At 42.9% G+C, this 16,113-nt stretch overlaps 1 protein-coding gene across 2 annotated transcripts in view; it reads left to right on the forward strand.

Moving 5' to 3' along the window:
• LOC141144200 (transcription termination factor 1a, mitochondrial-like) overlaps nt 1–13,158 on the forward strand; it is a 29,403-nt gene extending 16,245 nt beyond the window's left edge. For both annotated transcript variants that reach the window (XM_073629645.1, XM_073629646.1), the window contains exons 2-3: nt 8,080–9,272; nt 10,320–13,158. In XM_073629645.1, coding sequence (XP_073485746.1) covers nt 8,102–9,256 — 1,155 coding nt within the window. In that variant the 5' untranslated portion in view covers nt 8,080–8,101 and the 3' untranslated portion in view covers nt 9,257–9,272; nt 10,320–13,158. The remainder of the gene's footprint in view (nt 1–8,079; nt 9,273–10,319) is intronic.
• The last annotated feature ends 2,955 nt before the right edge of the window (nt 13,159–16,113 follow it).

Genomic DNA, 16,113 nt, shown 5'->3' on the forward strand with positions numbered 1-16,113 from the left:
TTCTGGAATTTACACAGCTTTTAGTTTATGACTGCCTATGTCATTTCTTGAGGTGCTAAAATGGCAGGGCAGTACAAAACCCCCCCAAATGACCCCATTTTGGAAAGTAGACACCCCAAGGAAATTGCTGATAGGCATGTTGAACCCATTGAATATTTATTTTTTTTGTCCCAAGTGATTGAATAATGACAAAAAAAAAAAAAAAAAAAAATATTTACAAAAAGTTGTCACTAAATGATATATTGCTCACACAGGCCATGGGTCTATGTGGAATTGCACCCCAAAATATATTCAGCTACTTCTCCTGAGTACGGGGATACCACATGTGTGGGACTTTTTGGGAGCCTAGCCGCGTATGGGACCCCGAAAACCAATCACCGCCTTCAGGATTTCTAAGGGTGTAACTTTTTGATTTCACTCTTCACTGCCTATCACAGTTTCGGAGGCCATGGAATGCCCAGGTGGCACAACCCCCCCCCAAATGACCCCATTTTGGAAAGTAGACACCCCAAGCTATTTGCTGAGAGGCATATTGAGTCCATGGAATATTTTATATTTTGACACAAGTTGCGGGAAAGTGACACTTTTTTTTTTTTTTTTTTTTTTTTTGCACAAAGTTGTCACTAAATGATATATTGCTCACACAGGCCATGGGCCTATGTGGAATTGCACCCCAAAATACATTTAGCTGCTTCTCCTGAGTATGGGGATACCACATGTGTGGGACTTTTTGGGAGCCTAGCCGCGTACGGGGCCCCGAAAACCAATCACCGCCTTCAGCGTTTTTAAGGGCGTGAATTTTTGATTTTACTCTTCACTGCCTAACACCGTTTCGGAGGCCATGGAATGCCCAGGTGGCACAAACCCCCCCCAAATGACCCCATTTTGGAAAGTAGACACCCCAAGCTATTTGCTGAGAGGCATGGTGAGTATTTTGCAGCTCTCATTTGTTTTTGAAAATGAAGAAAGACAAGAAAAAACTTTTTTTTTTTTTCTTTTTTCAAATTTCAAAACTTTGTGACAAAAAGTGAGGTCTGCAAAATACTCACTATACCTCTCAGCAAATAGCTTGGGGTGTCTACTTTCCAAAATGGGGTCATTTGGGGGGGTTTTGTGCCACCTGGGCATTCCATGGCCTCCGAAACTGTGATAGGCAGTGAAGAGTGAAATCAAAAATTCACGCCCCTTAGAAAGCCTGAAGGCGGTGCTTGGTTTTCGGGGTCCCGTACGCGGCTAGGCTCCCAAAAAGTCTCACACATGTGGTATCCCCGTACTCAGGAGAAGCAGCAGAATGTATTTTGGGGTGTAATTTCACATATGCCCATGGCATGTTTGAGCAATATATCATTTAGTGACAACTTTGTGCAAAAAAAAAAAAAAAAAAAAAAAATTTGTCTCTTTCCCGCAACTTGTGTCGCAATATAAAATATTCCATGGACTCGACATGCCTCTCAGCAAATAGCTTGGGGTGTCTACTTTCCAAAATGGGGTCATTTGGGGGGGTTTTGAACTGTCCTGGCATTTTATGCACAACATTTAGAAGCTTATGTCACACATCACCCACTCTTCTAACCACTTGAAGACAAAGCCCTTTCTGACACTTATTTTTTACATGAAAAAGTTTTTTTTTTTTTGCAAGAAAATTACTTTGAACCCCCAAACATTATATATTTTTTTAAAGCAAATGCCCTACAGATTAAAATGGTGGGTGTTTCATTTTTTTTTTTCACACAGTATTTGCGCAGCGATTTTTCAAACGCATTTTTTGGGGAAAAAACACACTTTTTTAAATTTTAATGCACTAAAACACACTATATTGCCCAAATGTTTGATGAAATAAAAAAGATGATCTTAGACCGAGTACATGGATACCAAACATGACATGCTTTACAATTGCGCACAAACGTGCAGTGGCAACAAAATAAATACATTTTTAAAAGCCTTTAAAAGCCTTTACAGGTTACCACTTTAGATCTACAGAGGAGGTCTACTGCAAAAATTACTGCCCTCGATCTGACCTTCGCGGCGATACCTCACATGCATGGTGCAATTGCTGTTTACGTTTGACGACAGACCGCCGCTTGCGTTCGCCTTAGCGCAAGAGCAGGGGGCGACAGGGGTGCTTTTTTTTTTTTTTTTTTTTTTCTTTATTATTTTTTTGCTTTTTTATCTTATTTTTAAACTGTTCCTTTCATTTTTTTTTTTTTTAAATCATTTTTATTGTTATCTCGGGGAATGTAAATATCCCCTATGATAGCAATAGGTAGTGACAGGTACTCTTTTTTGAAAAAATTGGGGTCTATTAGACCCTAGATCTCTCCTCTGCCCTCAAAGCATCTGACCACACCAAGATCGGTGTGATAAAATGCTTCCCCAATTTCCCAATGGCGCTATTTACATCCGGCGAAATCTAAGTCATAAAATGCTCGTAGCTTCCGGTTTCTTAGGCCATAGAGATGTTTGGAGCCACTCTTGTCTCTGATCAGCTCTATGGTCAGCTGGCTGAATCACCGGCTGCATTCTCAGGTTCCGTGTTGAGACAGGAGAGCCAGAGAAAAACACGGAAGACGGTGGGGGGGGGGGGGGCATTCCCTCCCACGGCTTGTAAAGGCAGTCTAGAGGCTAATTAGCCGCTAGGATTGCTTTTACATGAAAGCCGACCGCTGGCTGAAAAGAATGATACCAAGATGATACCTAAACCTGCAGGCATCATTCTGGTATAACCACTCAAAGTTGTGAATGGCGTACCTGAAGACAAAAAAATGGTTAACAATAAAGCACAGTAAACAATAAAGTATAAATAATTACATACCTGAAAAACAAACATGATAAAACATAATAACAATAACAATAACAATAACAACACTGCAGAATAGAATACAGTAAAAAAAGAGCAGAACAATAGAGAGAGAGAATAGAGAGAGAGAACAATAAAACGACAACTATTTTTTTTTATTTTATATATTTTTTTTTTTTTTTTACACTTTTTTTGTAACTAACTTTTATAACTGTAACCGGTTCCAGGTTCGGGTCTCTCAAAATGCGATGGCATCTTGGGAGACCCTGTGAAAGTGTGCCTAGTCTGTGCAATGCTGTACCCTACGCTAATACTCAACTAGTGTATGGTAGCGTTCAAAACATTCACCAATGCAAAGACCAGGATTGTCAGGACAGAAGGGACAATAATAGCGGGTGTCACGCCTATATCCGCGTTTGCTGCAGACACAACATCTTTTTGGGGGGGGTTCGTTGGGTAGGGGTACTCGGGAGCACATAAAAATGCCTCTCATGCAGCCGACTGCATTTCGTTGGGGGATGTGAATGGGGGAAGTACGGGCGCTGCAGAAGTGGTGGGTTCCCAATTAGGATTGGCGAATGCAGCAGGAAGGGCACTATGGGCACGACGGGCCTGTGTTTGTCTTTTTGGTGGCAGCGGGACACTACTTGTGCTTGTCACCTCACCAGCTTGAACTGCACTTATGGGACTCGCCACGTCACCAAGTGTTACTGCAGTGCTGGTTTGACTACGACCGGGGTGTACTAGGCCGCTGGTGCTTGCCAGTTCAATAAAAAGCTTCCAAAAAAACTGTTAGCGATCGCAGGGATCAGGCCTGACTCTGCGAACGCTGCAGTAATGCGTTTAGTGTTTTGTAAGTGACAGTGATCGATCGATACTGCACTTGGGTGGGCTGGACTGGGCCGGGCGGAGGGGCAAAACGCAGGTGCTAGCAGGTATCTGGGTTGATCCCGCTAACACTGCGTTTTTGGGAACCCTAAACTGCTGGGGACGCTAGTATAGATCTGATCTGATCGGATCAGATATTGATCCGTTCAGATACTATACCACTAAAGGAGGCGTATGCTGCGTGCGTGGGTGTTAGCGGTACTGGCGCTAACCTGACGCTGCCTGGGGCCGGTGCTTGCTAGTTCACCAAAATGCTACCAAAAAAACTGTTAGCGATCGCAGGGATCAGGCCTGACTCTGCGAACGCTGCAGTTATGCGTTTAGTGCCTTGTAAGTGTCAGTGATCGATCGATACTGCACTTGGGTGGGCTGGGCTGGGCCGGGCCGGGCGGAGGGGCACAACGCAGGTGCTAGCAGGTATCTGGGCTGATCCCGCTAACACTGCGTTTTTGGGAACCCTAAACTGCTGGGGACGCTAGTATAGATCTGATCGGATCAGATATTGATCCGATCAGATACTATACCACTAAGGGAGGTGTACGGTGCGTGCGTGGGTGTTAGCGGTACTGGCGCTAACCTGACGCTGCCTGGTGCTTGCTTGCCAGTTCACCAAAATGCTACCAAAAAAACTGTTAGCGATCGCAGGGATCAGGCCTGACTCTGCGAACGCTGCAGTTATGCGTTTAGTGTTTTGTAAGTGACAGTGATCGATCGATACTGCACTTGGGTGGACTGGGCGGAGGGGCAAAACGCAGGTGCTAGCGGGTATCTGGGCTGATCCCGCTAACACTGTGTTTTTGGGAACCCTAAACTGCTGGGGACGCTAGTATAGATCTGATCAGATCAGATATTGATCCGATCAGATACTATACCACTAAGGGAGGCGCATGCTGCGTGCGTGGGTGTTAGCGGTACTGGCGCTAATCTGACGCTGCCTGGGGCGACGCATATCACCGCCGGGCGATCAGGGGGCTAAACCTTTATTAGGTAATAAACGGCGGGTGCCCTGACACTATAAAAAATAAACGAACTAACCAGCGTCACCCGTAACGGTTATACGGTGATCAGTGGTGAAAGGGTTAACTAGGGGGCAATCAAGGGGTTAAAACATTTATTAGATAGTATATGGGGGTCCCTGTCACTATAAAACGCTGACGGCGAACCTAAATATTTACCTCACTAACTAGCGTCACCAGCGACACTAATACAGCGATCAGAAAAATGATCGCTTAGCAACACTGGTGACAGGGGGTGATCAAGGGGTTAAAACTTTATTAGGGGGGGTTAGGGGGGTACCCTAGACCTAAAGGGGGGTAATACTCACTGTCCCAACACTGTAACTGTCACAAACTGACACTATGCAGTAATCAGAAAAAAAAAAAAAAAAAAAAAAAAAAAACCTGCTGGTGTCAGTTTGTGACAGGGGGGGGGGGGGTGATTGGGGGGGGATCGGGGGGCGATCGGGGGGGGGATCGGGGTGTTTTGTATGCCTGGCATGTTCTACTGTGTGTGTAGTGTGTTGTGCACTCACATTGATGTCTTCTCCCCTCGGCGCTGGAACGGAAAATACCGAGCCGAGGGGAGATGACATCATTTCCTTTGCTGCTGTTTAGCATACAGCAGCAAAGGAGTGTTCCCATTGGCCGGCGGCGATCGCGAGGGGGGGGCCACGAACGGATGGCCTCCCCCTCATCTCGGATCGCCGGGGAACAGAACGGGACCGCTTCGGGCACCGGGGGGGGGTCCGATCGGACCCCCCACCCGCGAGAGGCAAATCACGTACATGTACGTGATTTTGCCTGCCCGTGCCGCCTTGCCGACGTAAATCGGCGTTAGGCGGTCCTTAAGTGGTTAATGAACCCCCAAAACAGTTTGCAGAACGCAGTGTGAACTGTGGAATTGAATGGAATCAGAACGCATGTGTCTAAACACCCATGCGCTACGATTCCAGTGCGGACAAAAAAAAGGGTCCTGCACCTTTTTGGTGTGGATCCAGAGCAAATTAGGTATGGCTCAATTCGCACTGCACTGAATTTGCATGTAATTTGTACAAGAATCTGGAGCGATTCCTGTATACAGTAAATGACATGCGATGCGGTACACTGAATAGGTTTGAACCCAGCCTTAAAGTTGTTCTGAAGACTGAAAGTGTAAGTCCAGCCTAACACTAAAGTCTCTACATCTACATACATCCACTATTTAACACTAACCTATCTAGCCCTGTAAAGAAGAAATCAGTATACATAGTTTTTTTTTAAGCCAGTCCGGTCTCCAGCGCTGCAGAGGATACGGCTGACAACGGCTGTGAAATGAATGGGATGTGATGTCACCCTTAGAATTATTATGGGGCTTCTGTTTTCGGCTGTGTCCTCTGCACCCGCCTACACAGCGAAGCCGCAGCTGACAGCTCAGCGTGGGGTCGGATCGGTTTCAGAAAAGGTATGTATGCTGATTTTTTCTTTACAGGGCTAGATAGGTTAGTATTCGATCGTGGATGTCTGTAGATGTAGAGATTTTAGTGTAATAGGGCGTACACACGGTCGGACTTTGTTCGGACATTCTGACAACAAAATCCTAGGATTTTTTCCGACGGATGTTGGCTCAAACTTGTCTTGCATACACACGGTCACACAAAGTTGTCGGAAAATCCGATCATTCAGCTCAGCTCAGCAATGGCATGCAATGCCAAGCTGCTGCTAACAAAGCAAGCAGAATATTGACATGCATTAAAAAGTGGATCAACTCCAGGGCTAAAACGATAATTCTCCCACTCTACAAGACTCTGGTTCGGCCACACCTATAGTATGCTGTCCAGTTCTGGGCATCAATTCTCAGGAAGGATGTACTGGAATTGGAGCGAGTACAGAAAAGGGCAACAAAGCTAATAAAGGGTCTGGAGGATATTAGTTATGAGGAAAGATTGCGAGCACTGAACTTATTCTCTCTGGAGAAGACGCTTGAGAGGAGATATGATTTCAATTTATAAATACCGTACTGGTGACCCCACAATAGGGATAAAACTTTTTCGCGGAAGGGAGTTTAATAAGACACATGGCCACTCATTAAAATTAGAAGAAAAGACATTTAACCTTAAACTTTCTGGCAACAAAAGTCTGATGGAGCAAAGTCCAATCGTGTGTACACAAAACCATCGGACTTTTGTACAAACTACAGTACCTGCCCGCGACAATGTTTCCAGCGCGATCCCATCGCGCTGGTTCTCGGCGACAGGGTACTGTACATCTCGCGCTCGCTGCAATAGGAAAAACACATTTTCCTATTGCAGCGAGTGGGAATTCCCCTCCAAGCACATACCAGGCCCTTAGGTCTGGTATGGATTTTAAGGGGAACCCCCTACGCCAAAAAAACGGCATGGGGGTCCCCCCCAAAATCCATACCAGACCCTTATCCGAACACGCAGCCCAGCCGGTCAGGAAAGGGGGTGGGGATGAGCGGGCGCCCCCCCCCCCCCCCCAAAACCGTACCAGGCTGCATGCCCTTAACAGGGGGGGGGGGGGGGGGTGGGCGCTTTGGGGCAGGGGGGCGCCCTGCAGCCCCCCACCCCAAAGCACCTTGTCCCTATGTTGATAAAGACAAGGGCCTCTTCCCAACAACCCTGGCCGTTGGTTGTCAGGGTCTGCGGGCAGAGGGCTTATCAGAATCCGGGAGCCCCTTTTAAAAGGGGGGCCCCCGGATCCCGGCCCCCCCACCCTATGTGAATGAGTATGGGGTACGTGAAAATAAAGGAACCACGCTCTTAGGCCCAGTTCACACCAGATGCAGTCCAGTGCATTTTTTTTTCTGCATCAAAAATGCATGGAAAGTAGGTTATATGGTTTTCAATGGCATAGTTCACACCAGTGCTTGCAGTTCCAGTTCCAGAAAAAAAAAAAGTAGAACATGCTGCATTTTTCCTGGACTGGACTGGAACACACCAAAAACGCACTGGAACACAAATGTCCTTTATTTAAGGTTAAGAAAAGAGAGGAGGAAAAAAATGCACTGGAACGCATCAAAAACACAGCAAACGTGCATTCAGAAAAGCACGCGTTTCTATAGTGTGAACTGGCACTTATATCATGAAATACATATCATAAATCACCATAGTGAATAAACAAATCTTCATTTGAATTATAAAAAATACATAAAAATTGTGAAGTCCATGTATAGATCCCACACATAAATAATGTCCTCAGTGAGTATAGGAAACGTTCCTCTCCACCACCATGCAGACACACAATGCACTCACCAGACTTGGGCACTCACCAGACAGTGCAGACGCACAATGCACTCACCAGACTTGGGCATGGACAGCTGTACCTCCATCCTTTATACATTTTGCCAAATTGTACATATCAGTTGCTCATTAAACTAAAAATGTACATTTTGTTTAGTTGTAGGAACAGAGACTGAACTATGGCTCTTAAAATTCTAATGAACATAACTGGACATTTCGTGAAAAGTTCGCATGAAACCGGTCCTTTAAATCTTGGACTTTTCATCAAACTGTTGGGGCGGTCATGCACTCAATTTTCAGGCCATGGGGGAAAGAAGGAAAATGTGGCACAGTTGCCAAATTCAATCCAATCCAATGCCAAAGTCACGAATATGGACGATGGAAAAATCAGCAGACGACCCTCAACCATAATCAGACATGCCATGTGCAAAGAAAAACTCGAGGAGTTTCTGCTGCAGAAAGGAGCCAGCCATTTGAGTGTTGAAAGTATCATTTTAAGGTATCCAAAGGCAATTACTTGCCGCTCCAAAGACCTGCCTGAAGTTTGGGGACTTTGGCAAAGTATCTTGAAAACCGACAAAGCCGTCATGTTGGTCGTTACTCGCTCTCCGGAGTCTTTCTTCCGATCGGGAGGTATTGAGAAGTTGTCAGAAAACATTGCCTTCTTCCAGTCTCTGGGGTTGTCACCCAAAATTTTAAACGAGCTCATGCTCCAGTCTCCTCGGACCTTCGCCAACAGTGTTCAAATCAACAAGCAGATGGTGGCTTTTTTAGAAGAGCTCTGTGTGCGTTTAGGAGGGGAAAACCCAGAGGATTTCGCTAGACAGGCCATCACCAACAATATTTTTATTTTAACAAGAAGTATTAACAGAGTGAAGGCCAACATAGAGTCCTTACAGTCCCTCATGAAGTTGGAGAACAAGGACATGCTCTCTTGGATCTATGGTGAAGGAGCGTTTATTCTCAACTTATGCAATAATTACATTGAAGAAAACTTTTTACTTTTTCAACAAAAATTGCAGTCTTTGGGTGTTCTGGAGGCTGACATCACCCGCCACATTTATGAGAATCCCAGCATCCTTCTCCTGTCACCTAAGGTCTTCGTCTACAAGATCGAGGTGCTCCTAGATTGTGGTGTTGAGGCTAGTAAATTACTTGATAATACTTTGCTGTCAGACGTGAGTTTAAGCCGCCTGAGAACCAGGCTTAGATTGTTGAAACAACTTGGTTATGACCTCAGAAGCAATGGAACAGGCATTTTATTACTGAGTCAGCCACGTTTTTTGAGCAGGCTGACGAGGTGGTCCAAGAATGCCAAAACAAAGCAAATTTGAGTTGGATCTCCTACAGGTAAAGGAAGTAATGCTTACACACATTTTTGGTTATAAAATTGCAGTGAACCTTTTTGGGGAAAAAAATACACTTTAATGAATAAAAAAAAAAAAACAGTAAAGTTAGCCCAATTTTTTTGTGTATTGTGAAGGATGTTATGATGCTGAGTAAATATAACTAACATTAGAGCTGCACGATTAATTGTTAAAAAAATCAAAATCTCGATTCAACCCCCCCCTTCCCGATCTTAACAAAGCATTTTTTTCGATTCAGTGCAGAGAGTTCTCTGCTCAAAAGACAGCTGTAAAAAAACAACAAAAAAAAAAACAAAAACCAGGCAGCCTGCCAAGTTTTACAACATTCCTCAGCGCTGAGATATAACTATAAACAATGTATTTCTCTGTTCTTTTGGATCACAGGGATGAACTTCGGTCTATAATTGAGGTTAGTTTAACTACTTAACCTCCCTGACGGTATTCATGAGTGTGGCTCGGGGTTAAATTTCAGCACCATTAGCAGTAACCCCGAGCCACACTCGGGATTACATTGCAGGATCCTGGTGCGGCGTTACTTACCTTGTCCCCAGGATCCTGCAATGTCCCCCCCGCTTTGTCTGCGGGCTCTGTCCTCCGCCCGAAGCCTCTCTGTGCCAGGCTCCGTTCCCTGCGAGCGTCGCGACGTATGGGGGCGGAGCCTGGTGGCAAATTCAAAAAAATGTAAAAACCATAACACATACAGTACTGTAATCCCACAGATTACAGTACTGTATGAAATCATTTCACATCCCTTTTGTCCCCATTGCTTTGGCCCATGCCCTGTATGCAGTTTTATATGATATATACTGTTCTTTCTGCCTGGAAACTTGAGATTGTCCATAGCAACCAAAAAGTGTCCCTTTACGTCAAAAGTGGCTTTAGACCAGCTAGAAAACAGCGATAATAAATTAGAACACTTGCAGAATTGAGCGATGATGAATCGTGGGGAAATTTATTTTATTATTATTATTATTATATATATATATATATTTTTTTTAATTATATTATAATTTATGTTTTCGTGTTTCAGACTTCATCATACCCGGGATATCTACTAGACTCTTGGTGGACAGATTTAAGTGTGTTACAGGACTACAATATAAAACGCCAAATTTCTATGCAAAATAATTGTACCGCTTTCAGCACCTAAAATCCGAAATAATCATACCGCCAGAGAGGTTAAAGGCTAAACCTTTTTCTGACACTTGTTGCTTACAAGTTAAAATCAGCATTTTTTGCTAGAAAATTACTTGGAACCCCCAAACATTATATTTATTATTATTATTATTGATTATTTTTTTTTTTTTTTTAGCAGAGATCCTAGAGAATAAAATGGTGGTTGTTGCAAAATTTTATGTCACATGGTATTTGCGCAGCGGTGTTTTAAACACTTTAAAAAAAATAAAAAATTACTTTAATTAAAAAAAAAATAAACAGTAAAGTTAGGCATTTTTTTTTTTTTTTAGTATAATGTGAAAGATGATGTTATGCCGCAAACATTGTGAGGGAATCGTGATCTTTATTATAAGCAAAAAAATAGTGATTCTCATTTTAGCCAGAATCGTGCAGCGCTACCTAACATGTTATGCTTTAAAATTGCGCACGCTCATGGAGAAAAAACCCTATAGGTGACACTTTAAAATTTTTTACGGGTTACCTGTTTAGAGTCACAGAGGAGGTCCTGCGCTAGAATTATTGCTCTCGCTCTTACATTCGTGGCGATACCTCACATGTGTGGTTTGAACACCGTTTACATTTATGGGCGCGACTTCCGTATGCGTTCACTTCTGTGCGTGAGCACGGAGAAATGGGGCGCTTTGCTTTTTTTTTTTTTTTTTTTTTTTTTTTAAACACTGTCCCTTTTTAATTTCTTTTATTTCTATTATAAGGAATGTAAACATCCCTTGTAATAGAAATAAGTATGTCAGGTCCTCTTTGTGAGAAAAATCTAAGCGTGCTATCCAATTAAAAATAAAATTACAATCTATACAAACAGATCGCACACATATAAAGTGTCAATGTATATATGATATTGTGTCTAGAAAGTTGATAAACAGTCCAACATGCTCATAAAAAAAAAAAACATAGCGGTTGGATCTCAGATCATAGAGATCAGATGCGCTCCTGCCAATAGATTCAATGCGAAAAATCCTCTCCTCTCCTCGTGATCTACTGCACCTCCTCAATAGGACCGGACTATAAAGGTAAAGGCTCTTCTCTTGGATATCGACTATCTGTCTCCGGATATTCCTAGATAAATAGATTAATCAAAGGAAAAGGCTTTATAGTGTAGAACCCCATACATAAATGTATTCAAAAATATATGTAACACTCACATTTAAAAAAAAAAAAGGTTAATATCACAATGGTAACACAGCCGTGCATCTTGCCAGACAAGCTGCTACGTGGTGACGTCTAAGGAATGCTGCTCCACCGACGCGTTTCCCCCGTAAGAGGCATCAGCTGGCAGGTTAGGTATCTATTTACTTGGCAGAACATCATTCACATTATGCAAAAAAAATCAGGCTAACTTTTGTGTTTTTTGTTTTTTTAAACGTATTTTTCCCAAAAAAAGGCGAAAAATTGTTGCGCAAATACCGTGTGACATAAGTTGTAACGTCCGCCATTTTATTTCCCAATGTCTCTGCTATAAAAAACATATATAATGTTTGGGGGCTCTGAGTAATTTTCTAACAAAAAAAATGATGATTTTTACATGTAGGAGAGGAGTGCCGGAATTGGCCTGAGCTGGAAGTGGTTAATAATTTATTCTGGCCATTGAAATGAACTACTGCTCAAGTGATAAATGCGTTTAGCAGAGTCAAGCGTTTTTTCTGCCAAAACTCTGCTGCTCCTGGAAGCACTGGCAGTGTGTTACATAGTTAGTAAGGTTGAATAAAGACACCAGTCCATCCAGTTCAACCTGAGTACACACTCACATCGGTCCCTACCCTCAAGGAGCCCACAATCCAATGTCCCCAACTCACATTCATATACCAGGGCAAATTTTTGGACAGAAGCCAATTAACTTACCAGCATGTCTTTGGAGTGTGGGAGGAAACCGGAGTACCTGGAGGAAACCCACGCAGGCACAAGGAGAACATGCAAACTCCAAGCAGGTAGTGTCGTAGGTGGGATTTGAACCAGCGACCCTTTTTACTGCTAGGCGAAAGTGCTACCCACTACACCACTGTGCCGTCCCATTAAATTTTTTTTTTTCCCCTGCCGCTTAACGCTGCTAAAAGCCTGTGTGTGCATGGACATCTAGACTGACATTGCATGGAGTTTAGAGGCAGGAAAAGAAAACGCCAGACGCCCCTAAGAGCAGCTGCAAAAACGTTCAGTGTACATTAGAGCTGCACAATTATTTGTCAAGAATCGTTATCGCGATCTTGACTAAAGTGTTTCACAATTCTTTCTATGCAAAGAATTCTCTCTGCTCTTCTGAAGCCACAGCCCTCAAAAGAAAGGAAGAGAAAAACTGGGCAGTCTGCCAGGAATCAAAACATTCTTTATCAGTTGAACTTAAGTATAAACATTGTAACAATTTGTCAATGGAATAGACTTCCTGTGTAAGTGAAAAAAGTTTAACCACTTAAACACTATAAACCCTTTTCTGACATTTAATGGTTTCAAGTTAAAATCATTTTTTTTTTGCTAGAATTACTTAGAACCCCCAAACATTTATATATATTATTTTAGTAGACACCCTAGAGAATAAAATGGTGGTTGTTGCAATATTTTATGTCGCACTGTATTTGCGCAGCGGTCTTTTCAAATGCAATTTTTTCTTTTTTAAATTACTTTAATGAATTAAAAATAAAAACAAAAACTAACCAGTAAAAGTTAGCCCTTTTTTTTTTTTTTTTTTTTTTTTTTTTTTTTTTGTATAATGTGAGAGAGAGAATCGTGATTTTTTTTTTTTTTTTTTTTTTTTTTTTTTTTTTTATTTTAAGCAAAAAAAAAAATTGTGATTCTCATTTTGGCCAGAACCTTGCAGCTCTAGTGTGCATGAGACCTTAGATGTCAACTGGTAACACTGGTTTCTCAAAATGGAGCTTGAACATGCCACACACAAAGTCCATTTTCTGGTAGTGTGAGCTAGTGATGGGCTCGGGTGTGTTCGGATCGAACCCGCCGGGATGCCATCATTGCACACCGCCAATCATAGATCGTGAGGCATTTACCAACCAGCAGCTGCTCATACACACGCTGCCTGTGATTGGCGGTGGGCAGTGCCAGCTTACTGGCGCGTTTTGCTCTGAACACGCCCAAGCCCATCGCTAGTGTGAACATAGATGCAGTTCATCCCACAGTGCAGTACCCAGTGCTTCAGGGTCAGGTCTGGGCATTGGTAGATGTGATGTACAGGATGGCTTGTCTATGCTCTGACCTTCTGAAATGTGTCTCCGGCCTTTCTTATCGAATGTGACTTTTCTAATCAGTCGGTCAAGACTAAGCAGAACAATAAAGCTTAATTCCGATTGGCTGACGATTTATTTACATTAGTAAATTAACCTATATGTATTTTGGGAATCTTTCTGAAAATGATTGCTGATAACAATAAGAAGGGATGGCCCTGCCCTGAGATATGTGTATAGAAGATGCTGATAATAAAGTAAAGATATATTGTGGTGCATACTGCAAAATAATTTTTATAATTTAAAGTGTTTGTTACCCCAACATTTCACATTCCTGATCTGTGTCTGCCGTGCCATGTACTTGTATGAGAAAGTCTCCTGTTCTCTTTGCATTGCTTCCTTTGTGTGAAATCCCTGGTGTTCCTGCCAATCCCTCTGCTTTCCTATTAAAAACTGACCACAATAAGCAGGCGAACACACCGTGGTCAGTTCTCTAGCTGTGCTGGGAACTCAGTGTGTGTTCCTCCAATGATCAGCCTTGTCCTGACACACCTCCCCTACACAGCCATTCACGGGGAAGATCTGTGTACTGCTGCTTCTCCTCCCCCAGCTCTTATGCAGCTGAGAACAGAAGAAATGTGATCACTTCTAAAGAAAAAGGGGGGAAAAAAGGTATTTTATAGTGTGTGTGTTGTTGTTGTTTTTTTTTATATCTATACAAAAATGTTTGCCTGAAGACTGAATGGCTTGTTTTACAAGGTGGTCGTTTACAATCACTTTAACTGTGAAAGTAGAATCCTTGTATTATTATTTTTTTTTTGGTCACAGCTTAACCACTTGCCGACTGCCGCTCACACATATACATCGGCAGAATAGCACAGGCTGGCAAATGGGCGTAACCTGTACAAGCCTTTTGAATTTGCCACCGCCGGCGCACACACGCAGGTCCCGCGAACTCGATGTTTACCGATGGCCCGCGATTGCGGTGAGGAGAGGCAGAACGGGGAGAGGCCTATGTAAACAAGGCATTTCCCCGTTCTGCCTAGCAACATGACAGGGATCTACTGCTCCCTGTCATCGGGAGCAGTGATCTCTGTCATGTTGTAGTGAGCCCACCCCCCCCCCCCAGTTAGAATCACTCCCTAGGACACACTTAATCCCTCGATCGCCCCCTAGTGTTTAACCCCTTCCCTGCCAGTGTCATTTATACAGTAATCAATGACTATTTGTAGCACTGATCGCTGTATAAATGACAATGGTCCCAAAATAGTGTCCGATGTGTCCGCCATAATGTCACAGTCACAGTAAAAATTGCAGATCACGGCCATTACTAGTAAAAAAAATAAATAATAAAAATGCCATAAATCTATCCCCTATTTTGTAGACGCTATAACTTTTGCGCAAATTAATCAATATACACTTATTGCGATATTTTTGGTTAAAAAAAAAAAATCCGCAGAGGTGATCAAATGCCACCAAAAGAAAGCTCTATTTGTGGGAAAAAAAGGACGTCAATTTTGTTTGGGTACAACGTCGCACGACCGCGCAATTGTCAGCTAAAGCAACGCAGTACAGAATCTCAAAAAATGCTCTGGTCAGGAAGGGGGTAAATCCTTCCGGGGCTGAAGTGGTTAAAGAGGAACTGCAGTCGGCTCACATAATTTGTAATAAAAACATCTTTGCCATTCTGAAGCTTCCCTCCAACCGCTTTGCGTATTATTTTATACATATATATTGTGATTCTGTACTTGCCAATTATGCTGCAGAAATCTCCCCCCACTGAGTCTGGCTGCATCCATTTTAACTGTGGGAAGCTAAAGCTGCTGCCTGTTCACTTCCTGGATTTACACAGAGGCACACCTCCAGCTCTGCAGCTCTCATTGGCCCTCTTATGACTCATCTCCCCCTTCCCTTCCTAGCAAACTTTCACGAGATAGAGAGCTGTGCATGATGTCATAAGCCTAGGCTAATGACCAGTCAAGAAACAGGAAGTGGGCTGTATAAGGTATTTACTGGTAGAAAAAAAATGTTTTACTATCCAAAGTTAAAACAACAAGGGCAGAAGATTTAACCACTTCAGCCCCGGAAGATTTGGCTGCTCAATGACCAGGCCAATTTTTGCGATTCAGAACTGCGCCGTTTTAACTGACAATTGCGCGGTCGTGCGACGCTGTGCCCAAACAAACTTGACGTCCTTTTTTTTTCCCACAAATAGAGCTTTCTTTTGGTGGTATTTGATCACCTCTGCGGGTTTATTTTTTGCGCTATAAACAGAAGAGCGACAATTTTTTACTTTTTGCTATAATATCCCACATTTTTTTTCAAAAAAACTTTTTTTTCCCCTCAGTTTAGGCCGATATTGCGATTTATTTTTTTTTTTCTCTACAAAAATAAGAATACATAAGTGTATATTGGTTTGCGCAAAAGTTATAGCGTCTACAAAATTATGGCATGTATGGCATT

This window comes from Aquarana catesbeiana, linkage group LG05, assembly GCF_042186555.1.
Source record: "Aquarana catesbeiana isolate 2022-GZ linkage group LG05, ASM4218655v1, whole genome shotgun sequence".
In the NCBI taxonomy this organism is placed as follows: domain Eukaryota; kingdom Metazoa; phylum Chordata; class Amphibia; order Anura; family Ranidae; genus Aquarana; species Aquarana catesbeiana.